General features: G+C 42.7%; 1 protein-coding gene across 9 annotated transcripts in view; it reads right to left on the bottom strand.

Moving 5' to 3' along the window:
• The window catches only part of ELAVL4 (ELAV like RNA binding protein 4), a 77762-nt gene that overhangs the window by 45029 nt on the left and 5165 nt on the right, over positions 1–27568 (bottom strand). The window contains exon 1 of one of the 9 annotated variants that reach the window (XM_040565440.1): positions 17039–17101. The exons of 1 other annotated variant lie outside the window; for it this stretch is intronic. In XM_040565440.1, the coding sequence (XP_040421374.1) occupies positions 17039–17086 (48 nt within the window). In that variant the 5' untranslated portion in view covers positions 17087–17101. Of the gene's footprint in view, positions 1–13304; positions 13454–13576; positions 13805–14036; positions 14060–14352; positions 14546–16606; positions 16756–17038; positions 17102–27568 lie in introns of those variants that run through there. 7 more of the 9 variants (XM_040565438.1, XM_040565436.1, XM_040565443.1 and 4 more) reach the window with 7 other exon arrangements.

Here is a 27568-nt window from a genome sequence, read left to right as displayed (position 1 = left end):
CAGTAAATGTGTGACATCCATCTACCATTACAAAGCACAGTTAATGAATCATTTAGAAAACTACCCACAGACTGATTAAGACAGTCTTATCTTCCTATTGCATGCATAAGCAATAGCCAATGGCTCCATAAATGTAAATATACATGTTGTATATTTACAAGATTTGTTCTCAGTAGTCTAAAAGAAGATCTGCACGTTGGACTGAAAAACTGTCACATACATACACTGTGAGAAGCTTGCATTCAGCAAATAATTTAACACCCTTTCTTGTTATCTGAGTTACATATGCTCTGCTGCCCATTTTCCACAATGAAGAGAAATGAATTTGAGAGGGGGAAGAAAATCCGGCAGCGATTAGGAATCTTAAAAATAAGTATATGTATAGGCACCAAAGAGACGTATCTGAAACAGAGTCTTCCTAAAAAACACAACAAAATGAATAAAATTCCTAAGTCTATGAAGGATTCAGGAGTCCTTAAAATGGAGCTGTCCACATAAGTCAGAAATGTTATCTATGAATAATAAACTGTTCACAGCACCTAAATGCCAAGAAAAATGATCATGGTAAATTACACCTCATGAACAATTCATGAGGTCTAATTTTATATTATTTCTAAGTGTTCATTAATGAACAAACTCAGAACATTCTCCCATAAAAAAGAATTTAGATAAATAATGCAAAGCTCTTACTTTATCTAAAAAAGCTCTTTAATTAGCATTGCAAGTTGTTTGCTTTTACATGGGAAAACAAATGGTGCCATGGCAGAGGTCCCATAGCCATCTCCCGAATAAGGATGACAAAAGGAAAAACAAACAAAACCTCTCCAACAAAATAAACACCAGTCTTTTTTTTTTTTTTTTAAAAAGACTCAGCATCTCTTGTGAGCGCAAGGAAGTCAGGATGGTGCAGAAATCTGGGTCCCACATCTTTTCTGCAGGTGGGAAAGGCCCAATTGTAGGAGCTGCCCTAGAAATCCAGCCACAGGCCTCCCATCTGCTCCCACACTTGTCTTTGACACAGCTATTCCCATAAGACTGACCCATAGGTATTGCATGGAACAAAGACCTGCAAGATAATGCCCCTTGACCCAGGACCAGCAGCTGTATGCCCCTGCCCCAGTTTAATGCTGCCACTTCTCACTGCAGTGGGATTAAGCCTATCTCCTGTGTTTTTGCTGATTTTTGCTGGATGGTAAGATCTTCAGGACAGATCATCTCTTCCCACCAGAGTGTTCAAAAATAGTGATTTAACTATTCATTGGTTGAAAGCCTCAACTCCAGCAGGAGCAAGCAATTGGTGCACCTGAACCTTGCAGGCACGTTAAGTGCTTCCGTCAAAACTGACCTTCAGAGAGGCAGATGATGCTGTGTGCAGCTCCAGTACAGATTTTCTTCTAACATAACTGTCAAATTTCACTGTCAATTACATTTTTATTAAAGCTTATGTACCACACAACTAGGCTTTGCTATTATTTACCTAATAAATACATCATGAACATGAAATACAGAAGGAAAATGAAGCTTTTGAGCAAGTCTGCCTGAAGGCAAATCCAATATCCCAGAAATGAATCATTATCAAACCCTCCATATTTTGACATACTCCCCACTCATATACACTTTTACATGCTGTATCTTTCCCTCCTTTCCAGGGGAAGTCATTAAATATCTTAAATATAGATATAGCTGAAAGTCTCAGCTCAAAGTGAGCAGTCACCAGCTCTGGCACCAAGGCTACAGCCTTACAAAAATCTGTTTCAGAGTGCACTACACTCCAGTTGAAATAATGGTGTTCAAATGTTTTTAGTAAGTTCACGTTTATTGGGTGCCCTGATAATTGTACAGAGCACGCAAGTGATCCAAATGGAGAACAACAAATGCATTCATTTTAAGAAACTATTTTCAGTTCAAATAAATGAGAAAATTATTTTCTTTAATAGCTCAACTTATCTTGATCTAGTCCATTATATGCTTTTGCATGAATATGCTGAAACAAAATATTTTGTCCCCAATTTGCAGCACAATGAATGTAAAGTTTATTGGCAATATTACTTATTATCACAGCAATGCCTGAAGGATAGAACCGATACCAGCATCAAGTCATGCTGGATACTATAGAAATGGGTAGGCAGGGCAGGGACTTTCACTGCAGCAGCACAAGAAGAACTAGAAAGGCAAACCCTGTTATTTTTATTTCAAGTTTTGCAGAAGGTAAAAACAAAAGGATGACAAACCAGAGGAAAGCAGACCACTGAAGTCATATCACAAGCTGTGACAGCTCTAGGAGTGTAACAGCCTATGCACAAACCTGACCTAGCCATAGGGTTACCTTTCTTCAAAACTTTGGAAAAGGCAAAACAGCATTATGATGCACTAAATCACATTTATCTGAAACTCAAAAAAGTTTTCTGTTCCAATGAAGTATGGGATCAACAGTTGTAGACTTGATTTCAATGACAGAAGGGACTAGGTTAAAGAAAAAAGGTAAAGTAACTCAAACATTTCATCAATAGCTAAGGTGCAATTAGAGGAAGCCATGCTCAGAACTCCACGTCCAATAACCACTAAGATAGTAAACAAACATCACATACTTTGTACGGTCTCTTGCTACAGGTATTCTGGGGCTAAGAAATGGAGAGGGGAGCACTACAGTTAGGGTACTGCAGTTCAGTCCTCCCCAAGCCTACAGAAAACACGTGGAAATGGAGAGCAGTGTATGGGTAAGCAGTTCATGTGCAGTGATTTGTGGGAAGCACAATAAAATGCACATTTGTAAGGACATACACGTTATTCCAGCATCAGAATATTGTTACAGATTTACCATATGTATTACCTCAACTCACAGTATTTGTTGCTCTTTATGAACTACTACCAGGCTTCATTGCTGTTTCCAGCCTCTTCGCTCGTTGAGATGACTACGAAGAAGCCATGCATCCCATAAACCTCAGCACTGTCTGACTCTATTCTTCAGTGTTCTCCAAACATCTAGGGAGGTCTACACCAAGTGTGCTCGACAGCCCTAAAGCGATCAGGCAGTTGGACTTTCCTTCAGTTGGAAGGGACCTACAAAGGTAATCTGTTCTATCAGCACTAAGGGAAAGTAAAATGGAAAAACTAACTAGAGTAACAGGCAATGAAGGCAACAGAAGTTGCCTATTACCCCTGCAGCAAACTAAGTCCTTTCACTAAGGCAAACCAACTTCTTGTAAGCCTGTCACTTAAAGCTTCTTTATTTAGACTGGTTTCACTGGAATTTGCTTGTAATCATTTCTGTCATTAAACTTGATTTACATATGAAAATATAGGAGAATGCAGCCTTGATTTCACAGTACTCAGCCGCAGCTCTGGCATGCGGCTTTGGAGAAAGGAGTCACAGACAACACTCAGAGAGGAAAATGGACACGTCCCCGGCCTACTCAATGGGCCTCACCATCAGCTCAGGTCAAAGCCCCTTGTGATTTCTTGTGCCCCCACACCATGGACCTGAACAAAGGTGGTGGCAGGGGGCTGTCCTACTTCTGTGCCAGGACAGGGCCACCAATGGCTCCTGCTCACTCATGTCCCTAGGGTTAGGCAATGCAGTCCGGCTCTGCCTTCTGAAGAAATGTTTATTTCTTCAATCTTATTTCTGCCAAATTTGTGTCAGACCACTCACACCAAAAGTTTCACAAGGGTCTATTTTATTTATTTTATCATTCTGTATCGTTCCTTATTCCCTCCTAGCTTTTTTTAAAACCTAAGTCAGGAGCTACTACTTATTCTTTCAAGATGCATACAAAGGCCAAAGGGATTTGAAGAACAACAGAAACAATCTCAACAGTAAGATGAGATATTTCTTTGATTGATGCTACAAGCCAAAGTTTGATGAAAGCATCTTTTTCCACCATGGACAGCATTTTATCAGACAGATGCCACAAAGGCAAGAGGTCTCCACCTGACTGCCTAGTCATCTCTTTTTCAAGAGGGACAAACAAAAACTGTATTTAAGTATCTGTGTTAGCAGGGTGATAAGAAAGCCAAAAACATTCAGTATTTGAGACAAACCCTGAAAGATTGGAGAGGTTCTCAAAAACCTCAATACTACATAATAGTAATAATACAAGAGCATGCCAGAGACAAACACCTGAAACAGCTTTTCAGCGTGAAGGAGATAAAACCTAAAAAAACACTGAAGCAAAAGGAATGTAGATTAAGAATATCTTTCTATAGTTTTTCTTGCTTTCTAGATTTTATTTCAGCTTGCAGTTTTGTTTCCTAATCACCACCTACTTGTTTAGTTTACTGACCATATTACTGAGTTGCATGTTGCTAATCTATATCTGAACTATATTATCAACCTGGGAATATATGTGTCATATTGTGTACTCATGCACAGATTCCCACGGGTACGTATATGTAAGTGCAATAAGCAGACAGCTGCAAGTCTTCAGCTGCTGTAGACCTGTCACAATTCCACTTTGTTTTTCCCTTTAAGAAAATACTCTAGAATCATTTGCAACCTGAAAGTTTAGACAGTGAAAACTGTATTACAAGCCATACTGTACAACCATGCTACCGGATCAAGATTAACTACAGAAGTCTACTTACCAGAAGCCAAGGCAAAGCAGGCCAGAGCAGGCTCTCCATGAAACCCAGGAACATCCAACCCCCCACTGCTGTTATTACTAGCAAAGTTCTAGAAACAAAAGCTATAATTTTCAAAAGCCCTTAAGTAATTTAAGAATCATTAATGTTCACTGCAGTAGGATTTCAGCTTCTAAGCCATATATACACGCCTTTTTTTTTTTTTTTTTTTAAGTGTTGCCCATACATTTTTCATGCAAAAAGAAGTGCTTATATTATGCAGAAATTCATAGCTTTGCAAGACACACACCACAACCAAGGTATTTTAGGCTCTGTCCTCAACAGGACCTTAATGAAGACACACTGGTAAATGCAATTAGGAAACACTAATCAACATGTGTACATCTCAACTGCTGGCAACAACATCTCTATGGACACTGCTGCTCGCACGTCTAAGAGACGGACCCCAAAACAGGATTTAGCGAAACCCAGGAATTTCCATCCCCTTCATCAGAATTGTCAGCTTACTGCTAAGTAACATTTTCTCACCTTCTCTTGAACTGAACTGGACTAGCAATAAAAATGAAATTTACATCTTTTCTGCAATTCACCTGCAAGTCTACAGCCCTGCACCACACTGATGTTGCTTACAGGAATAATATTTTTGTGAAAAACAGGGATTCTTTCTTCTGTAACATACTCTGGTAGACAAAGTTACAATGAATTACTCCAAAGTAATATGTCCATCCCTATCTTAAGGGTCATAAACAGAAAATTTAAGTTGAGAATTTGAGAAATTTCTGGGGGAGGAGTGATAAGAAATGACCTTCTAATATACAGAGGTAGACATTTACTTGGATGGTATCACAAAGTATTTACACAATGGCTTAAAATAAGTTAATGTATGGAAGGGGCAAATATCAATAATATTTATTTGAATTAGATCTCATGCAGAAAAGTACCTATGCTGAGATCAAAGACCATTACCCACAGTTTAATAATGCATTATTCATCAGTAAAGGACAAAATATCAAGGACATACTCATCTGTCACAGGTCAGGCTAAAAGACCCTTCCTAATGGTTTATCCTAGACAGAAACAGCGTTTGAAATAAGACACACACCCCAGGCCAAACCAAATAAATTCATATTCAAGTTCACCAAATCCTTACTCCAATAAACAAGTATACCCTAGACACCAACACATCCAAAAAATCTTTCAGAACTCCTCTTAAAATAAAGGACTGGGCCCATGGTTAGCAGTCCTGGTTATGATGTGAGTAGGTTAACACCCCCTGCCAGCAGCCCTGCCAGCCTTAGCCCCTGCTCATGGGCAGGGCAGGTCCCAGGTCACCATGAAATAGTAACTCAAACCCCATACACTACATTTTGCTCAGAGGGCAAGAGGTAACCATTAAAAATGGCAGCAGCGTTAAGATTATTAGGCAGAAGCATCTTAATATCCCAAACACAGAACATCTTACGCAAGTGCTTCAAAATACAGAAAAACAAAAAGTCAAAGTAACTACGCTAATGCCATTTCCATTGTTTAGTTTTCCCTTCCAATATTCACCAGTCAGACTTAAAGCTTCTTTAGAGCTGGATCCAGTCCAGTGTTTCGCCTCAAAGAAGGAAAGCTCAAGACAATGACAGAAGACATGACCTCGTGTCATTATTAAAGCAAAAAAAACCCCTAAGCATCTCTGGTTGCTGGGGCATTCAGCCTAGGTGCCACAGTCTGCTCTGGGGTGGGAGCCTCTGAAGGGAAGGAAACACACTGGCTCCTGCCAAAATGGCTGCAAAGCTTCTTGATAACCAAATACCATCACACAAATAATGTTCGATTTTTGCATATAGCAAAGACTAATCATGGAAATTAAACTCAATTTCTATCCCAGTGAGCATCTACATTTATGAACACTTCTTTCAGTAGTTGGGTAATGACAAGCAGAGACAATAGAAAAGGATTCTAAAAATACACTACTCTTTTTCCTGGATTAGTGTGTCTACAGTTAAATATAAACTGTACTCTATAAATTATCAAACACAATGTCAAATTCTGAAGTGCACTCCGGAATCTCTCACAGAGCACACGAAAGAGAAAATGGTAATTTTGTCCTGGCCCAGTTAGGCTAAAGAACAATACGCTACTGTGCTGGATCATGGCGCTACCTTCCATCGGTGGCCACACTAAAAATGGCCACAACCACCACAGCAGTTGCGCACTGCATTTTTCAGGACCCTCTGCATCAAGCAAAGAGATAAATTCCCTGAACAGCTGCTCTTACAGGAATGAAATCAACAGCAATATTGCTACAGAATAGCTGGCACACGCACATTAGGAAGAATTTCCAGTGTTCACGCTTTCTGCTAAAAATCAACTTCCCCCTACTCATCTACTGCCAGTAACTTCATTTGGAACAAAGATACACAGGGAACGGTATTAGGACTATTTTTATTTAAGGAGTGTTTGTTTACATGCATTATTACTTCCACAGCATCGTGACTGCGCCTTCTGCTCTGCAGAAATAAAAGGGGTGAGTCTGTGCCCACCAGCTCTTCTGCACGCCGTAGAGCAAAGAGCCACTGACCACCATCTCAAGCTCCAGGTATACCAGCAGGAGAAGGTGAATACAAGGACAGCAGATGATAACCACGCTTGCAAACCCTTCTATCAAGTGAGGAACTACATATCCCCAAATCTCTGCTCCCAAATGCAGAATGTGTTAACACTTCACCACGGTGTAGGAGCTTAAACATGGGTTAACCCTATACAGTGGTGAATTCTGTATGACCAAGCACGGAATTGCTGAAGTCTATGGAGCCCACACCACATCAGCTCCAAAGGACGGAAAACAGGCACAGCCTCCTCCCCACAATTCAGTGTTCAACTCAAAGAAGCCTATTAGTATTTTGCCTGCGTGGTTTTTACCATGAACCTCTCAAACCTGAACTGCTATGAATAGGTTCACTTCCTACCCGCTGTAAGCACATAGCACACATCTAGAGTTTAAATTAATCTGTTTATTAAACAAAAAAACCCCCAATGTGAAATCTTCCACGAAACTTTAGCCTAATGATAACTGAGTCAAATACCAGTTTCGCTTTTAATAGCCGTAGAAAAATGTGGACTTCTGGTAACTGTACTCATCTGCAACGCAAGAGATAACGTGACAGTTGGCTCCTGGAATTCCATGCTCTCATTGGGCAGCCACACACAACACTACGGGATGAGTCAGATCCAGCTTAAATTATGAATTGTGAGTATTGTCATCTTCGCCAGTTTTCAAGTACGCAATTATGAAAGATTCATAAGGGAAGGAAAAATAAAAGAGGACAAGCTTCCTTCATCCCTCATGTACCTACAAAAGCTTTTAAGGAGCACTCAACCTGGGAGCGAATACAGAAGAGCCATCAGCTCCTCCAACCGAGCATGCATGCAATCACAAGCTGACGCATGGGGCCCAGGTGCAGTGCAGTGACCTTCCCATCTTTTTCGGTCTCTACCCAGGACAATGTCCTCACCAAGTGTCCCTTTGGACATGAGACCCAGAGGGAGCCATTGGTTTCCCTTCCACAGCTCAGCCAGTGCACCCAGGCGCATGGTGGAGCAGTGGGGTAGGAAGGACTGGCACTACTGGAAGGGCTCCAGTGGCACCAGTACTTTCTGCCAACACCAAAAGGCACCGACATGGGCAGAAACCTGTTACGCAAAGAACCTTCCTGAAGCACTGGATTACAGAGCAACTTCCAGTATTCATTCGCATCTGCTCTGAAACAAACATCGCATTGCCTTTACCTCCAGGACTTCTGGATGCTCAGAAGTGGAACACTCCACAGCCCCCATCCTAAAAAATGCTGGCGCATGATCCCCGCGTTGGGAAAAACACCAACTGTAACATGAGAGATTTCATAGCAATAAAAACGAATTTAGTATTAAGAAAATAAATTAACCTAAGGAAAAGTATTTTTTAGAATTCAAGGACGCATAATTTCCCATCACAACAGCACTGCTGACGCAATCGCGTGTGCCTTAGCAACAAAGGCGTACTACAGCATCTTATATACATCACGACTCTAAATATTGTCAACGCCAGGCTTGCATTTTATCATGCAACTAACCCATTTCCAGAAAGGACACACAAAGGTTTAGCCATCTTTTTCCCCTTAAGTGTTTTTTCTTAATATTCTGTTTCTACTTCCCATTTAATTAAGGATTTGTTGCTGGTTCACAGCATTTCCTGACTTTTACAGATTTTCTTCATTGAAGGAGAAAGTCCTCATGTAAGACACAATCAAGCGTAGAATAGGTAAGATGCTCAGCTTCCTCCTCTCTACTTTATGGGGCCCTAAAGCAGCGATAATGCATTAGGAGACCCAAAACTGTTAGGGAAAACATGGATTACCATTACCGAAAATATAGATGAACCTAACACCAGTGCTCTTGAGCTAGTTCTTAATGAATACATGCAAGCAATGTAACTGCTACCAATGAGATAGCGTTAGGTAGTTGCAAAAATTAATTGCGTTCTTATTATAATCTCATCTGAAAGTATTTGATTTCTTAGTGATGTTCCAACACTATTGCAAATTGTCTGAATACTCAAATAAGTAAACAACAAACAAAAGGTCTCATCTTCAGTGCCCCAAGCTATCATCCAAAACTGGTTATAATTAAAGGTGTGAACAAAGTAAGTAACAAACCTGCAAAGTCAAGGTTCTGAGAAATTAATGGGCATCACACCACTGCACCAGTTTAGATTTATCACTCATTATCTCCCTGACTAGCAGAGTGCAGTTTCACATATTTGTGCCTCATTCTTTCCTCCAAGCCTTCCCTTCCTTTTCTAGATGGCTAATTTTAGACAATTACTGCCTCTGACACATTGAGACCTTTTCTCCCTCCTTTCTTCTTGCTGTAAAGCTAGTGACCTACAAAAGCCCCCTGTACCTAAAATATTCCAGTATTTTAACAAGTAAAGATGGATGGTTTGAGGGAAAGAAAGAGAGCAAGCAAATAGGATCTGAACGGCCATTTCTCCATCATCTTCACTCTACATCATCTCAAATGGTTAAATGTACTTAAATGCAAAGGCTAAGTCCACATTAGATACTGATTTTATTACGGTTAAATCTATTTTACTTGTTGAATTGACACGTTACCCTACTCTTCACAAAATTCTCTAGAAAAGGAAAAATGTGTCCTGCTGTCTGAGTTACTCAGAAGTCCTACGCTTTCGGTAACCGGACATTTACACGCACAATTCAAGAGTATTACCTTACAGTAGTGCCCTTTCCATTCTCATCCCAATCCCAGTATTTTCTTTAGCATCCGCTCAGATGCGAGGGGAAGACGCACATGCATGAACACACACAAGATCCATGCACACTCATCTCTTCCTCCATCCTGCTCGGAAAGAAGAAGAGAAAGAACGAGGGAGAGAGGAGTACAATGGGGGAGGGGTGACTTCCCACCACGGATTAGCAAATTTTGCAGAATCTGGCCCATCGGTTACAAAGGTGCCATGCTTTTTATCATCATCTCAGTCGCAAAAAGACTGTTTGCGCCCACTTCTCCCCCCAAACCCCAATGACATTGAAAAAAATACTGCAATGCAGTATTTGCCAGTGCATCCAAGTGTATCCAGTCAGCTGTCCCACAGACAAACAAATGTACATTTTAATGTGTCCAGGCATGTAAATTAGTTGTCTAGTGGACGCAGATTGCTGAAACAGACAAGTGGATTTGTCAAGTTATCAGCATCTCTCTCCCTCTCTGCTCTAATATCCTCTCTGCCACTGTCCATTTCTTGCTGAAATATTTTAAAAGTGCAAGTTCCCAAAGAAAACAACCAATTCCCCTGCCAGAACGTGGGATGCGAGCAGACTATTTCTTTTGAAAAAGCCTTGGGGTGTAGAGTGGCTCCAGGTTATGTACCAACAGTATGACAATTACACACAAAATAACCTGCATTTAATTAATACATTCGCAGCACACCACGTAGAAAGGTTGATGAAAAATAATTAAAGAAAAAATCACTAACCTAGAAGATATTTCAAAAACAATGCATTAAATATATGTAAGGTTGATCCATTTGGATTTTCTTTCAATAGAGTCAAAATATTTAACAGGACCAAATAAAGATGAGGAAGACTATTCCAAACCCATTCAAATGGGATTTTTAAATATACCCCTTCTAATTCAGTGTAACCATCCTTTGTCACAACAGCTCGGGCTCACTTTCAGAGAGCTCAAAAAGGCAAAATTATTAAAGAAGAAAGCAAAGGAGGCAACCAAGCCAGTCAACAGTGGAGAGGCATCTCTGTATCTAACATGGGAACTTGATTAGCAAAGTACATGGAGACAGGATTTTAAACTGAGGGCTGGGATTCACATTGCATTGATATCTAATTGTAAATTTCATCCTGACTAGTTGTTCACCAAGACAACAATATTTAAAGTATACCATGTCTAAAGACAGCTACACTTCCTTTACCTTTTTATCTAAAAAAGGCTTTATGTTTTAATCTTTCTTTGGTATTCCAAGCTATCTAGCTATTAATTTCACCAACTTAATGTCTATTTTTTTTCTATAGGAGGCTCTACAATGCAATCTCTTACATGCAAGAAGAGAATGTCACCATGTACAGGCAGGCTGTATTCATTAATATCTTCTTAAAACAAAGAAAAGAGGAAGATCAGGGCAGGAACACGTGCGCCATAAAACAAGGATTACATTATTTTTAAATCTTTGTAAAAATACCAAATTGAACAGAAAATGAAAATGTAACTACTAGCTGATGACTCTTAAGGCAAACAATGCAGCTGTGTATAATAAAAGGCACCCTTATTTATTGTCATGACTAAGTTAACAGATTTAGAACACAGTACCTCTGTTTCGAATGGAAGAAAATCATTTGTACTCTCACGTACAACTGTTATACATATCAGAATATATCTGTGCACATGCACAGACTATAAAGCACACAATTTCACACTTGCACACACACCCTGAAGATTTTTCTCCCCTTTATATTGTCAAGCAGTACAGTTTTCAGAGGGCCATTCAGCTACTTCTTTACAGGCAAGACTGCAGCAGAAGCTATACATAAAACAAAGCAAATTAGAAGGGGGATTTGTTTTCTTTTCATTCCTATTTAAACCAAGCACTAACATCCCTGCTCCGATTTGCATTTGGAGTAATCATGCATGAGAGAAATGAAAAAAGTAAAAAAGATATCTGGAAACGTGAACACAGAAAGAAAGGCGTGTTCTGTATTCTTGCTTTGCTTCCCTCGTGCCTCCTGATGTGTGATAGATGAGCATTTTCTGGGCAACCACATTTTTATATCTTTTACGCTACCGTCTATCACTTACTAGTCTACTACGATTTTTTTAACACTTCAGCACCAATAGCCTCCCTTAAAGATGCACTTCTGCTATTTCACATTGTTCGCCACCACAATGAGACCAGCACAATTAGCTAAATATTCGGCTGCAGTTTAAGAAGTAAAGTTGCCACAAGGAGCCTGCCATTGAAAGTGGGTATTGCTACAGCAGATGGAGAATAGACATTGGTGGCTAAAGGTGGGGCTGGAGACGAAGAGGAAAATAATCTCGTTATTTTCGTAAATTCCGCTCAGCACATAAACCGTAGGATATGGTGAACTCCCCTGAACTGATTATTCTGCCATATAACCATCTGATTTTGTAAAAATACCAATATCACTTAACACAAAATCACTGCTTAGGGTAAATTCATTCTACCTACTGTTCTCATAGGGACATTTGCTGGAAAATTCTAAGAAATGATTTGCAGAAGCTATCAGCTGTGGGAGTTCACTATTATACCTCTGTCAACTTCATTCAATATAATTTACATTTTTTTTTATACTGCCTCACAGGATTCCTTGCCATTTTTTGCACGTACAATTTCACAGCAGGGAAGAGGGGAAAAAAAGGGGGAAAAAAGATACCCCTCTTTTGCAGAGAAAGAACAGATGCTTAAAAACAGATTTCTAGAAATCGCTGTAAGCCTGAGCCAGAAATGTAATTAACACCTATTTATAAAGAATAATTAAAGTTGTGACTGCCACAAAGAACAGCAAAGATAATCGAGGTAGCCCCTGCTTTTTTTTTTTTAAAGATTTTTTTTTTTTTACACTGTTTGCAGTATTCCCACATGATTGCCACCTGCTCCCCCACTCAGCTTCCCCTATGCTCGTTTCCCCGGCAACCTTTCATTGGCTTTTCCTCCCAGCTATCGCTTTCAGTTCGGCTGCTCAGTCTAATCTTATTTGTTTTACACCCATCACAACAAGCAGCTAGACAAAGACAATCCTGTAAGAATGGGAGAAGGCCGCCGCTTTGTTCCCCGCTCACACCGGGTACCCGAGGCGGGGGGGATGGGGGGGACCGGAGGGGACCGGGGAGGGGTGGGGGGGGCATCGTGCAGGCGGTGCCCCCCGCCTCCCCCCATCCCCGAGCGGTGCTGCCCCCGCCGCTGCCCCTGCCCTGCCCGTGCCCATATTGCGCGCACGCTCCGCGGGGGGAAGCCGAGCACAAAAGAGCGAAGCGAGCGGGTCGGAGCGGTCTAAAAATAGAAATACTATTTTCACAGAAATGCCTCCGGGCTCCTTCCCGGCATACTGAGGAAAAAAAAATCACGAAAAAAAATACAACAACAACAAAAAAAAAAGCCCCCCCATCCTCCTTGCCCCCCCGCCCCCAAGCCCCCGCGCTACCTGCGCCTCACCGCGGGGTCCGCGCCCGCCGCCGGCCGGGGCCCCGCAGGAGCGGTGGTGGCGGTGGCAGCGGTGATGGTGGCGGTGACGGAGGGGCCCGGCCGGTGCCATCGCGACGGGGCTCGCTCCCTCCCTGCCTCCTTGCTCCGCGGCCGCGCATCTCCCGCGGGCGGCGAGCGCAGCACGGCGGGGCCGGGGCGGTTCGAGCCCCACCGCCGCCACCGCCACCCCGGACAAAGGAGCCCCCGAGCCGGCCGGCCGCGCTCACTTACCATCTTCAAGCCATTCCACTCCATCTGTGCTCACCAAGATGGACCCTCACAGCCCCTCACCGAGTCGGAAGCAAAGAGAGCGTTATGTAAAAGCTGACATTCCTTCTTACAGCGCGGCTGCCCAGCGATGCAACAAAATCGACATATACTAGGCGCTGCAACACACACAAGCCTCCTCCTCTTTTTATGAGGTCATGACAGGAAACTCTTTGAAATACAATATGCAGCATTTACTGAAGCTCATATAAATCACTCGCTTTTAAGATTACCATACCTATTGCGCAGTCCACCAAAAGAAAATTACCAATCTTGAGGCTTCCCCCCCCTTTCTTCTCCTCCCCCCCCCCAAGGATTTTGCTCCGCATTTGTATCTCCAAAATGTCAATGTGGAAATTAACTCCCCCCCCGCCCCTTATAAAAAAAGCCTCTTCTTCCTTCTGCATTTCGGTTAGCCACATACCAGCCTCGCATCAGAAACGAGCTTTTCTCTTTATTCTGGGAGAAGCCACAATTACCTTAAAACGACCGAGTACATCCTTTATTAAAGGACACGCACACATTAAATATGAAAGGGAGGGAGGGGGAGAGAGGAGAGGAGAGAGAGAGGGGGGGAAAAAAAAAGGGAGAGATCATGTACAAACACAGCAGCAGCAAGCCAAACCCATGTGAAAACACAGACGGAGAATGATGCAGATTTGGGGAAATCTGTATGTTAGCCTCTACAGCTACCTCTAGAGCAAACCGCTACGATCGAGCTTAAATCTACCAATACCTACCATAACCATTCTTAATGGCAAATATTGGGTCTTGAAAGGCTTCAACTCTTCTACAGACTGGCTAAGGTTTCAGGGAACTGATTTTTATTGGTGTTTGTTAGAGATCCACCACGCACAGCGCGTGTGCGGCGCGAGGACGCGAGCGGAGCCGGAGCGCGGGGGCGCGGAGCGGGCGCGGGTGCGGAGCGGAGCGGGCGGGCAGGGACGGCCAGGGCCGCGCTCCCGCTGCTGGCGCTGCCTGCCGGCGGCCCCGCGCCGCGCCCCTTTATGGCACCATCTGTCAGCGGCGCCCGCGCGCTCATTGGCCGCCGCCGCGCGGGGAGGCGCCGCAACATCAGGTGCTATTGAAAGCGGCCGCCACCAGATTGACAGCGCCCATGGTTTCCCTGACCCCCCGCGCCACAGCGCCCGCGCCCCGCGCCTCAGCCGCTCCGGGCCCGCATGAAGGGAGCCGAGCGCCGGCCCTCGGCCCCCGCTGCCTCGCGGCCCGGCCCGCCTCGCCCGGGCACCGCGTGCCCCCCCCCCCCGGAGCGGGTGGGCGCTGCCCGCGGCGTGGAGCGGCCCGGCAGCCTCGGCCCCTCAGCCCGGGGCACCCCAACGGTGCCTTCCCGCCCGCCCCCCCCCGCTCCCGGCACCGCGCCCCCAGGCTGAGGGAAAGGCGCCCGGCCGAACAATACGGGCTCGCCCTCGGCCGGCTGCTGCTGACAAAGTGCAACTTGGGCCCCCGGCTGCGATCCCGCAGCCCTGCCCGGGCTCATCGCCGATCCCGCACACCGCGACCCGTTCGTTTTTTCCCCCCTCCCGACCCGGAGTTGTTCTCCTCAGGCACCCGGTGGCCAAACTAACCGGCATGGCACCCTCTCGTCACAACTAACCGTGCCTTTACGTTCACCTCCACTACAGCCGCCAGTACCGTGCTACCAGTGCGTAGGAAACATTTAATTTCATCGCTTAGGCATCCCTCTCACAGCTAGAGATGGTTCTTAAAAATTCAGTATTACTGCAAGCGTTTTTTAAGCCTAGGAGCTAGAAGCTGAGGAAGCTAGGATGGGCCATGTTACAATCCCACCGAGCTCTCTTTCCTAGAGAAAGAAAACCCACTTACAAACACACTTGCAAAAATATGTAATCAGATAATCTCTGTTCTAGAAGTTTTATTTTTTAACGTACAAATATGCCCTCAGAACCGTTTGGCTCAGAACTGACATTCTGTACATTTTAAATTTCTTTCAACCACAGACACGCTCAAACACACAGACTAAACACACCAATAAAACATATGAAATATAGTAAGATTATAAAATCCAGCTACGAACAGACCAAGCCAGGAGAAAATCGCATTTACAAGACATCATACAACCTATTTGTGGAACGAGCACTGAATTCAATTAAAATATGAACAATGTAAAAAGGCTGCAGAGAATTTCTCTTACCATACATCTTTTCAAGCACATTTGTAGCTTAGCAAAAACTAGCAAAGATTAAACTAGTTTGTAAGACAGATTTCCTAACTCAAATATTTAAGTGACCTATTAGGCTGAACACACTGGCATCAAAACACTACAGAGCTAGTATATTATCATTCATTCGCGTGCAAATATACATCGAATATTTAAGTTAAATTTGTAATGCAAAATTTTTTAAACTCCGTCTCTTTCTGGGTTAAGAACATCGAAGAAGGAACCCAGAAATTATTTTTTAAGTCTTTCCAACTTCAGCCTACTTTGTTGCTATAAATTTGTTATGCATATCAAAAGATTCAGCCATTTTTCTGAAACAATAATTGCACACTGCTCTCCTCAAAACCCAGCTGCTCTCCTCAAAACCCAGCTATCTCATTGCTCTATAAATCCAGGTACTCTGCACACTGACCACTTTTCCAAAAAGCACCCCACACATGCAGGCTTTCCGAGGAACGCTAAAACAAACGCTCAAACGTCCTCAGAGGCCTCCCTCCGTAAAGACAAAGGCAGAATCCTATTGTTGAACAAGTCAACCTTATTCTCGTGTTTCCAATAGTACCATTTATCTTTCAGGGTAAGTGCCTGACCACAGCATCACAGTTGTGACACATTTGTAAAGCATCAAATTCTCAATACAGCCTCTCCAGAATCAGCCAGCAAGCCCCTCAGCAAAGCATATTTTTAAACGCAATCTTCCATCCCCACAAAAAAAGAAACTTGTCTTAAACGGCTAATCCAATATCAAAATGAAATGCCAGGGTTGTTTCCCAGCCCCCCCTCCCTCTCCTTACCATAAATGAGCAGTTTCTTGACTCATTAATGACAGTTTCCCTTAAAAGAAGTGATCTCATATCACTGAGCCCCTCTCCACCACGCATACATCCCAAAGGTTGCGGGTATCTTAGCATCAGTAGCCGCTAGCAAGCTCTCTCATACAGAGCCCAGATGGACTATACCAGAAGCCAATTCAGCGTTAATAACTACCTACTCTGTGCAGTTTAGAAGCCTTACGTGGCATAATGTCCTAGGCAACAGCAGCCGATTGAAACCGCAAATAAAAGACAACCCAATTCTCCAAAAGCATCAAAAGGAAAAGAAAGATGATAAATTGAAGAATGATTTTTTTTAATCTCTTACTTTCAAAAGATTAAACTGAATCCTTCATAAACATATGAAAAAGGAGAAAAAACAGATGCTGCCCAGAAAAAGTGACAAAATATTACCTCATTATTTAACAAAGCAGCATTAAGCGTCCTGCTGATTTCAAACATCTTGCCACAGATTTTGGTTAAGAGAAACAGAAAGAATCCTTTGCAAGCCCTCTGTCTGCAAAGGGTTCTTCAATTTTCTTGCGCACAACAGAATAGTCAATATGTTATTTCCCTAGAGTTCGCACATTAAAACATCTAGTCAGTGAGCTGAATTTTCCCCTTATCACACAGTAGACTCCTGTTATATGTACTGCTCTTTGCAAGATTAGCCTGCCCCAAACATGGCTGTTGTTTAAACTATTCTTTAAAGTAACAGTTCACTCCATAACCACCAGGTGGGCAGTGTACACAGATTCAACTAACCATCTTAAAGATTTTTCTTGGAATAGCTTTAGGTTGCGATATACAGCATAATCCACCCCCCCACACTTATCAAGCAGGGGAAAAAAATACGTATATTTTGCACTGTTCTGTGGTCTTTCTTCCCTAGAAAGAAGCCCAAATAAAAATAGAAACTAAGAGCACCTCAACTTTTACCATTGATTATTTTTTAAAAAGGGACCTTAACATTTATGCAGGAGCATTTCATTCAGAAAAATGAGCTAAATGGTAAAATCCAATCAGTTCTGAGAACAAAATGAAATTAAAAGGGAAAGCACACCCGTTGGAATGGTCTGTACTGCAGAAGAAACAAAATTAGCATCAAGTTCAGCGTGACAATGTTGTTTCACAAAAACACAAAATTCAGCGTACAAATAATTCACATGTGGGGAGAGTCTGTTAGAAAATACGAACTATACCTTGAAGCAAATTTGAAGACAACTTGATAAGATACTGCTATGACGTATTTTGGCTTAAATTCACTTATGAAATCACTGTTGCACGCATCAAAGCACAAGACAAATACAAGGGAAGGATACACTTTTCAACAGTGCATAAGCCTCCTGATTTATCAAACTCCCCCCTGTTCCCACATCTGCAAGTGCTTTTTTTCCCCCTCCTCCCCTCTTTATCTAAGGCCAAATACCTCAAGGAATACTTTTATTACTATAAAATATTTGTATATAAACTCACCCAATGCTCTACAGCAACACCCAGAGGCTTGAATGAGATTGGGATCCTTTGTCCTAGGTGCTGTACAAACATTTAAAGACTTATTTCATACTGAAGGATTTAGAAACAACACTTACGAGATTAGAGCATAAACCAGAGGTGTGAGAAGCAACAATGAGCTAAGATAATCAAGCGTCTTCATGAGCCAGGATAGCTCGCTATGAGAATTACAAGATCTCTGGCAACTACCTGTGCTAAGGCTGAACCCAAGAGGTTATTTACTGAGGTTAAAGAATAAAAGCATGATACAGACAAGGGCTTCTTTGGATTTTCCCCCTACAAAGTACCACCAAGCTAATTCTTTCATATATAGCAATCCTTGCTGAGTAAGTATATGCAGAGTAGTGATTTTCTTTGTTGGCCTTTAACTAATATTAAAGTGATGCAGTAATGACTTAACCTTCTTGAATATGTATTGAGTTTCAAGTCATCCCTTTTTATACAAGGAGAAAGGTTATTTGCATCGATTTCTGTTTGCATGAAATAAGCTTATTTTCTCATTCACCATATGCCTTGAACACTAATTAAAAGTGTCACTTTCTTCTAATGTAAAAGCATAATCATTTAGTAAATAAGTACTCTTGGCTTTCTGGTCTTTGTGATAATCTATTTAAGGACTTTTTATTTCCAGGTAACTTCAGTGCTTTGATTACCACGTACTCCTCTGATTTTGAGAGAAGTGTTTTATAAATATACGTTTTTCCCCCCTAAACAAACAAAAAAAGCTAGAAGTGCATCTTTAAGGCCCCACACTCCTCTTACCCCGAGGCAAATCCATCCAATCAATATGAAACCATTCACATGCCACCATCTGCCAAGCTGTAGAGCAATGTGGCTGGAACAGACCTCTTATAAAGCAGCAGTCTCATTTTCAGTCTATTAGGAAAGCACCAGAGCTCTCATGTGCAAGGGCACAAAACTCCAACTCCGACTCTTTCACACCAGTTCCTCTGTGCACTGCTGCAGAACTCCTGTAATTTTTGCTGCTCGAGTTTCCACGCTAATCATCAAAGCAAGAGGGAGGAGAAAATGATCACTAACAGTCCTATTTCACTGCAGTACAAAATAAAGAATTCAGTTTAATTCTATCCTAATATGATTATAGCAAACCATTTAAGTGCTGCTGCCTGCGAACTACAACCTGGCATCTTCCATCTTCTCATTTCCCACTCTTCCAGAGGGCTAAACATTTATGCCTAGAACTACGTTTATTCTCTCCTCAGACATCTCTATCATAAAGTTAATATTTTATTCTGATCAAAAAATATTTTCTTGTTCGACAGATGGGAAGGCGCAGGTAGATGAGGAACAAAGGAGAAGCATGCAATAATAGGAGGTGGATTTGAGCTATCAAGTGACTTAATAGAAAACAACGGGCTAGGAAGGGACATTACACAATCCAAGCACTAGGGTTTGCCCTATGCAGTAATTCAAGAACCTCTGCAGAAACAGTCTCCAGTTCAAGATATCACATCAACACTATCTTTAACAACACTGAGCTCACATGTAGCATTTTCATCAGCAGATCTCATAGTAATTTAAAATCTCATCCACCACGTACACCACTGGAAACCTCACTGCGTGAGTCTAGCTAAAAAAGAGCAACAGAACATGGAGGGAGTTTATCAGGGTGTAAACCCCTTACAAACATACAGAGAAACTATTCTGAAACCCTCCACAAAAATCACATGCAAATGTGAAGCTAAGCATGCTATTCAGGGATGCTGGAAGCCCTAACTCAGGTAGAAAAGCTTCGGTGAGATGCAATAGACAATTTGGCCCAGAGACAGACTTCAGAACATGAAAAAAAAATCAGTCCAACCCAGCAGATTGCCTCTCTATGCACGTGTACGGGAGATTGGATGGACCGGGGGTAGAGGACCACTGATTGCTGAGCAGTGTACTCACACATACACTGACATTCACCCCCCTCCTTACTTGAACAGCTTACTATCTGCTGTATAAACAAACAAAATCAGCTTATTTAGCTACTGAACAGTTTAAAGAACCACCACCGAAATAAGACACCTTACCAGCTGCCCTGTGGAAATGAAGCAGGAGTGTGTGATCAAGACCAATGTTGCATGACACTGCAATTTTCTCTGGGCAACTGCTCTTCGAGGTTAGTGAATTCTCGTATTTGAGGAAAAGAGTTAAATTTTTAAGGTTTCACTATGACAAACAAAATGGTAGTCATAATCAAATACTACCCACAAAAAGTTTAGAGATCCACAGTTGAAATAGTGCACATTTTTGAGGCGACAGATGAAACAAAGGATGACCGATGTGGTTTGGAGCTTACTTATTTCTGTCATTTGAAGACGCTCTTGGGATTGCAGGAACCCATCCCTGCCTCCCATTCTGCCTGTCACAGACCCACCGACAAGCTGCACAAGCCCTGGGCTGATGCAATGTAGACCAGCGGTGCTGAGATTCCTCCTGATGCTGGGGAGATTAAATACAACATGAATCTACCTCAGAAGCCTGTCACCTTTTTGATCTGTGCCCAGAAAGAAAAATCCAGGAGTAGTTGAGATCTAGCTCCTCAAAAAAGCCAGGAGTAAAAGGACAAGCTGAAAAAAAACAAAAAAGACTCTCCTACATACATGTAAGACTAACTAAATGAGGAATTCTGGTACGTGAAACTTGGGCAAGCAGTTCCAGTTCCCACAGAAGTCACAATTCAGCTGCTTTTGTACAAATATACTATTTAACATTGCTTGCCCACTTTCTTTTTCATGCCTTATGATGTGTAATTTGAATGCTGCACAGCTGCTCTAAGTATCATGCACCAATTTTCCAAAGACGCGTGTATTTGCAAATCCCACTGTGGATACTTATGTTCGAATGCTGGGAGACTGGAATAAAGCTCTCAAGGGCACAGCAGAGCACAGAGGTAACCAAATGGGTAGATGTAAATAGCTCTGATCAGGAGAGAAGTCTCACTGATATGAGACATCTCACATTCAAAGCTGGAAACTGGGCACCCACACTGATACAGACATGCATGCATGGCAGTGAATAAGCACACATACATCTAGGAAGTTGGTGACAACCTGGAAAAGCTCCTCATGTGGTTGTACAAGAAAGCAGAGATGCTGTTAGCAACCCCTCCCAGCCCCACACACTCCTGACATGTAAAATCCAACAGGGAAGAATGATGAGGGGTCAGCAAGGGGAACAGTGCAGGCAATGCTGAGGAAGGGGACAACAAACAGGAACTGGAGAATTTGTAGAAATATTTGGCCTACGTAGTAGGAAGAGGAGAAAGGCAAGAGGAAAATGACAGTCTACTCCTCACGTAAAAGGATCTGCCATCCCAGCAAAGCCTTCCTGTGAGGGTAAGCACCTGACCACCTGAAGAGGTGGCGAGCACCCCACGGCCAGCCCCAGCCCCACGCTCTGCTCCAGCTCCCGGCTAACACACTGCATCCCTCGGTCACATCGCTCATCTTCTCTGGCCAAACTTCAATACATTTTAAAGAACCACAGTCAGCGCTGCAAAGCAATAGGCAGCCTATACGCTAGGTTCATGCAGCACCGAGAAATGCGACTAATTCTTCTCCCCCCAGTCCCTGGTTACTTCAGTTTTGCCTCAGGAATACACATTTCAATGCTTTTGGTCCCCTGATTTTGTTTTCTTCCTTTTAAATTTAGAGAGATTAAAACTTGGATTCAATAGCAGACATCATAAATTCTGCAGCTTGCTTTGCCATTGCTGTAAGCAGGATTCAACCCTACCTACGGAGAGAGTTAAAACATTTCTACGTGCTGCCAATTTCGCGTAATACAGTTAGCAAAGTTTCTACCGAGCACAAATGAAGAAGTTTTCAAAGATTTATGACTGCCTTTTTAAGATGTATTTACTTGTAAATAATGAAAGGACCTAGACACTGTAGAAGTCTAGACTTACCACGGAGATTTACATGAGTTCAGCCATTTTTAATGCATCTGTGTGAGCACAAAAACCCTCATAAAAATGTGAATAAGGTCCTTCAGCCAGTATTGCCTAATTTTAGAAAAGTTGATGGATCTAGTTTAAACTCATCTGTAATGGTGCTCTATATGCCTCGCACTCAGGCCAAATAATATCAATAATAAGAACAAAGCTAAGAAGCTGAAAGGGGGATTAATGAGGTGATGTTTCCAAGCTTTGAGACAGCAATCAGAAGAAGATCTGGGGAAGAACGCAAGGTGGCTGGTAGGAGAACAGATCAGAGAAGAGGTGCAGCAGGAATCAAAGGAGCCTGACAAGCAGCATACAGAAGGGTTACATCTCCTGCAACTTGCAATTACACAGGAAGGATGCAGAGCCAGGGAAGATACAAAAGAGAATAAAGACAATAAAAAGTGTCAAGAGCTATTAATTGTCCCAATTACTTCTCGTTAGAACAGCTGGCACTTACACAGAGTATCTTAACAGTAGGCAGAATGTAAACAAGCCTTACAACTTCATATTTAAAAATCTCAATCTCACCTGGGTCAGACCCATCATGTACCTCGCAGTAATCACCGTACTACCCAAACCCTAGGTGCTTAAAAGGAGGAAAAGTTTTAAGTGGCCTGGTTACATAAATCAAGCTTGCCTCACATCCCAGAGCTTACTCTTGTACTTGCAAGCATCTCTGCAGGAAGCTTCTCAACTACATCTATTTTATTCTACCCCTTTCATTTTACAGATAAAAAGTTAAGGGTTAAATAAATTGCTTCAAGTGCACCCCAAAACCAAAACTCAGGAATAAATAGCTCCCTTATGAACATGACTCATCTTTTTATTGTATAATCTGGATTCCAGAAGTGACAGTTTTATAACAGTAACAAGAACTAAGACAATGAAGTACAGAGGGGAAAAGGTGGAAAACATAGCAGGCACAGAACTGCAGAAAGGACCAAGGATGACTCCAAACTCTCCACACTGACATACAAACAGGAAGGGGCCAGAGGAAGACAGCTACAAGAAAAGTCATGCGGGGCTCTTCTTGCTCTCCACAGTTTATGGAGCTCACATCTTGGGATCTGGATGACTCTCACCAGTCCAAAAGCCTTAAGTCTTTCCTATCCAATCCCTACAAGTTTCCAAGTGCATTTCTGATCTTCATTACACTACTTTTTGTAACGTCAGACGTATTTTAGCAGGTCATTTTCAACTTTCTTTAAACTAAGGCAGATAAACAACAGGTATTTTTAACAACATATACTTAAAAGAAATCTATTTGAAATTCATTTATGGCTATAAAATCTTGTCTAAAAGCTTAATTTCCTAATAAAAAGGCTTGGGTCACAATTCCCAAGTAATCCATAGTGTGCTTGGATTTCCAGACATCCATGGGGCTGAGCTGCAGAAGCTGACAGGTTAACACAACAGCAGATTTATGTTCTGATCAGCATACGTGCTTCACTGCTTCAGGCCAACTTTTAATTTGATAGCCAGGTAAAAGAGGTGAAGCAGGAGCTAGGATGTTTTCTTTCTCCTCTCTACCTTTTTATTTTTTTTTGGCCGCAACAAAATCTGTCCACAAGGATATGAACTCCAGCAGCCCTGGGGTAGTGCAGGACTGACCTCACCTGACAACGCAGGTCCACAGCTAGACTCTTCTCTCCAAACCTCCTCATACAAGCAGTTATGAAAAATGGTCTCACTTTCAAGGCACAATTCACCCACCCTCTTCTAGACATCCTTTAGGTTATCATGCTCTTGACCTCACCAGCAATGCATCAAGCCAATCTCCAGTGACTGCCAGGGGAGCCTGGCTCAGCCAGAGCCTCTCTCTGGTCACACCAATGCCACCACAGGCTGACCAATGGGTTCCTGCTGTCCTGTCCAGTCTCCTAGACCCAAGATTATCTCAACTTTGGCCTCCTTGGGGTCTCTGACCATTATCATACAATATCTGGTGCAATTCCCCAGAGCAGTTAAGTTCATGCAGCAATTAATGTGAAGCAAGTTTCAGACAGCCCAGGGAACCAGACAAGGGATTAAGAAACACCTGCATTAACAGCACCTCTATCAGCTGAACAAAGCCAACTGTGTAAGGATCTGTTGGTCTGCACTTATAAAAGCCTATCTCTGGAAGCACACAAGCACCTCAGCAAAATAAAAGAGCCCAACACTTAGCAATCTTCACTGAGGTTTGTTTCATGAACTCCGAACTAGATGCTTCCTAATTAGTAAGAACAGCTTCGACTCCAGACCATGACTCAAAGCCAATTCCAGCACTCCAAGCAGCAGAAGCCCAACAACAAGTTCCAGCACATCCAATTTATAACTGTTGAGAAAAGCAACAATCACATCAAAACAGCTACTCAAAATCTATCCAGCTACAGGCCATCACCCCGCAGTTTAAGAGTATTTCATTCCATTGCTTGAACACGTTTATATTCTTCCAGGCAGTTTTCCTGATGTTTTATAAGGATTCCCCAATGCAACAACAAACAATCTTTCTTTTAATAGTATCACTAGATGTGTTGTAACCTGCATCTAGGGACACCCTGCTCTGCTCAGATAAAGCTTAATTGTTCTTCTGACATCGAACAATGAAGGAACTTTAAACTCACCCAATAAGCTAACAGACCGCTATTTTTACCATTTTCCATAGCCCAGTGCCAACAGAAGTATATATCAAGTAAAAAAAATCACTTAAGAATATTTAAGAAGAGCGTGAGTGACCAACATATACCTAGTGAGCAAAGAACATACTTTGTCAAAAAAACCGCATCAATTAAGAGATTGGATTTTTTTCTGCTGTTGCAGAGGTCCTGTTTCTGTAAATACAGGCAACACTGACAAATGCAGTGATGCTGCATAAGATTTTAAAGTTTCAACTGTTGAGTCCTTAAAAAAAATCTTATAGCATGCAACTATTTTCTCTTTCCCTTGATTCTTTCCTTCTGTTTCTATTGTCTGGATGATCTTTTGCTTTCTGTTAAAATATCAGATAGCAAATCCATATGCCCACCATAAAATGGTATGGTTTGTTAGCAGAGATTTCAGCTTCTGACCTTTCAGGTTAACAGCACTATTTAAGTTTAAGGCACAATGAAACTATTAACCAACAACTCCCACTGACATTGCTGATGACCAGAGGTGCTCAACACTGAAAATGAGGCCAATTACTGAGGTGCTGTCATCTGTGCAGGAAGCCACCCACCTCAACTGGTGAGGAGAGCATCCCAGGCTGGTGGATGATGACATGGCTTTATTTATTCCTGCCTTCATCACTTTTCATCTACCATATGCTACGGCATGAAGACTTCAATGCCACCAGTGCAGAACATGGCAGTGTCTCCTCAGCACCCAGATTACATTAAGCACAACACACCTTTTTCCCCTTCCCACTGGCATCAGTTTGTGACTTCAGACACTTCACATGCACAGCCTGTGCCCGTGACACCAGGGGCTACGAGAAGACCCATGACAAGACCGCACTTCTGCACATGTTGCAGACAGATGCAGAATTTCCTGAAGCAAGGAATGCCCCGAATCCCATCACTCACTGCTCCATGTGGAAAGCAGGGCCAACCTTTCCATTATATCATAAAATCATAACAGTAATTTATTAAAACAATCTGTCAGAACTAGACACTATTACATGTTTCCTAAGCTTTTAAGTAATGAATGAAGGAAAGACATCTGACATACAATCACATCAACTATGCAAACCAAAATAAGAATAGATACTAAAAATGAACGTTGGGGGAAAAAAACACATGAAAGTGAACAGTAATATCTTGCTCCAAATGCTTCCTCAAAACTGAGGGAAATAGTTTTAAAAACCCAAACATCGAACTTAGTGAAGGCTTTACTTTATTCAGCTATTTTAAAACCCAGGAAAACTTTAGTTTCTACACAATATGAACCTTACAAGCAATCTCTTAAGATGGACAGGCCAGATGCTCTGGTGTACCTAATTTGTAGATCAGCACTTCCCTCTCATGTCCGTAAACTCAGCTTAACCATTCTGCTAGTGTGGCCGCTGAGCGGCAGGGCTGACGGGTTAACGGAGAGGAGAAACAAGCATGTCAGCCGACGACAGTCCCGTACCACAGAGGATCCCAAAAGCATCGTTTGATGCTTAATATGCAACACAGCCTGGCCAAGTTTCAAACAGGTTTCCAGGAGGATAGTCTGCAGGGCACAGCATTAGGTTCAGAGACAAGCAAGCAGGGAAGCCTCGGATCGTGCTGCTGCTGGGGAGCTCCTTGGCCTCACCTGCCCCAACAGGCCTCACCTGCAGCCTCCACCTGCACCAGGAGCTTTTAAGCACCAGGCCAGGCCAGGAAGGGCAAATCCCTACCTCTCAGTCTGTGAAGAGACTGCTCTGTTTGAGAGAATGAATGGAAAGGACAAATCTACACAACTCCCATCGTACTGACAGCGAACCTTCCAGGAGGACAGGGTGGGCTTTGACATCCCCGTGAACATCTGCAGGGTAAGATCAGCAAGAGGCAGACAGGCACACAGATCCAAGAAGTGCCTGTGCTGCACACAGCATCCTGGTATTACAGGGATTTCTTTCAACTATGTGGTTCCATAAAGGGTAGCTAGTTCTGGGTGCTAATAACCCTGATTCAGAACTCTACTCACCAATGTACTCTCATTAGCTAGACCATCTGTGTAAAGGGAACAACCTACGCTGTCACAGCACACAGAGCCTGGGGTTGACCTTAATATCTTCCCCCACATACCAGCAGAGGACAAGAGGAGAAAAGTCTGGCACCAATTTCTTTCCTTCCTCTGCCAGGGGAAGATGTCTGGGCTAGCAAGAAAGTTTCGCACCCCTCCGGTCTCACTGCCAGCTGTGGGGAATGTGGAGCAGCAGCTTCTCTTCCTCTAAGGTCCCACTGGTAAGGTGGGAAATCTGGCTGTCCTGTGAGTGTGAAGGCATCACAAGGCTGACTTACTGCAAAAAAGTAGACAGGCTTCACAGATCATGTGAAATAAGCCTCCTGACATTCACAGCCAGTGTAAGTTAGCTGATGGACTGGAAAGCACCCAGCATGTCATAGAATCGCATGACAAATAAACAGCACTTGCTGCTTTTGATCTTCTTGCTCCTTCCTCTGTACCACACACCTGTCAGCTTGAACAAGCCACTGCAAACCACACAGTGGGCTTTCCTGCAGGTTCTCCCTTCTTACATCCAAGTCCTACTCAGGACTCAGACCCCTCGCACAACTACTGCAGGAGTAACCTTTCCAACAAGTGTATGTAGATCCCAGGGACTACAGAACAGCAAGGACACATCCCAGCAGCACATGAAACAGTCATATCTCAAGACTTCTTTCTGCAAGTTCATTTTTAGTCCTCCCTTTTTCATTAAAAGTCAGCCCTCTGCAACAGCCAGCCACTCATCATATCCCTTAGCAAGCTGAAGCAGATTAACTGCAGCTGTTAATACTTCCACAGAACAGGAGGCATGAGGAGGCAAG

This window comes from Cygnus olor, chromosome 8 (assembly GCF_009769625.2).
Source record: "Cygnus olor isolate bCygOlo1 chromosome 8, bCygOlo1.pri.v2, whole genome shotgun sequence".
In the NCBI taxonomy this organism is placed as follows: Eukaryota; Metazoa; Chordata; class Aves; order Anseriformes; family Anatidae; genus Cygnus; species Cygnus olor.
Note: the sequence above shows the minus strand (reverse complement) of the source record. Positions and strands in the feature narration are given on the sequence as shown.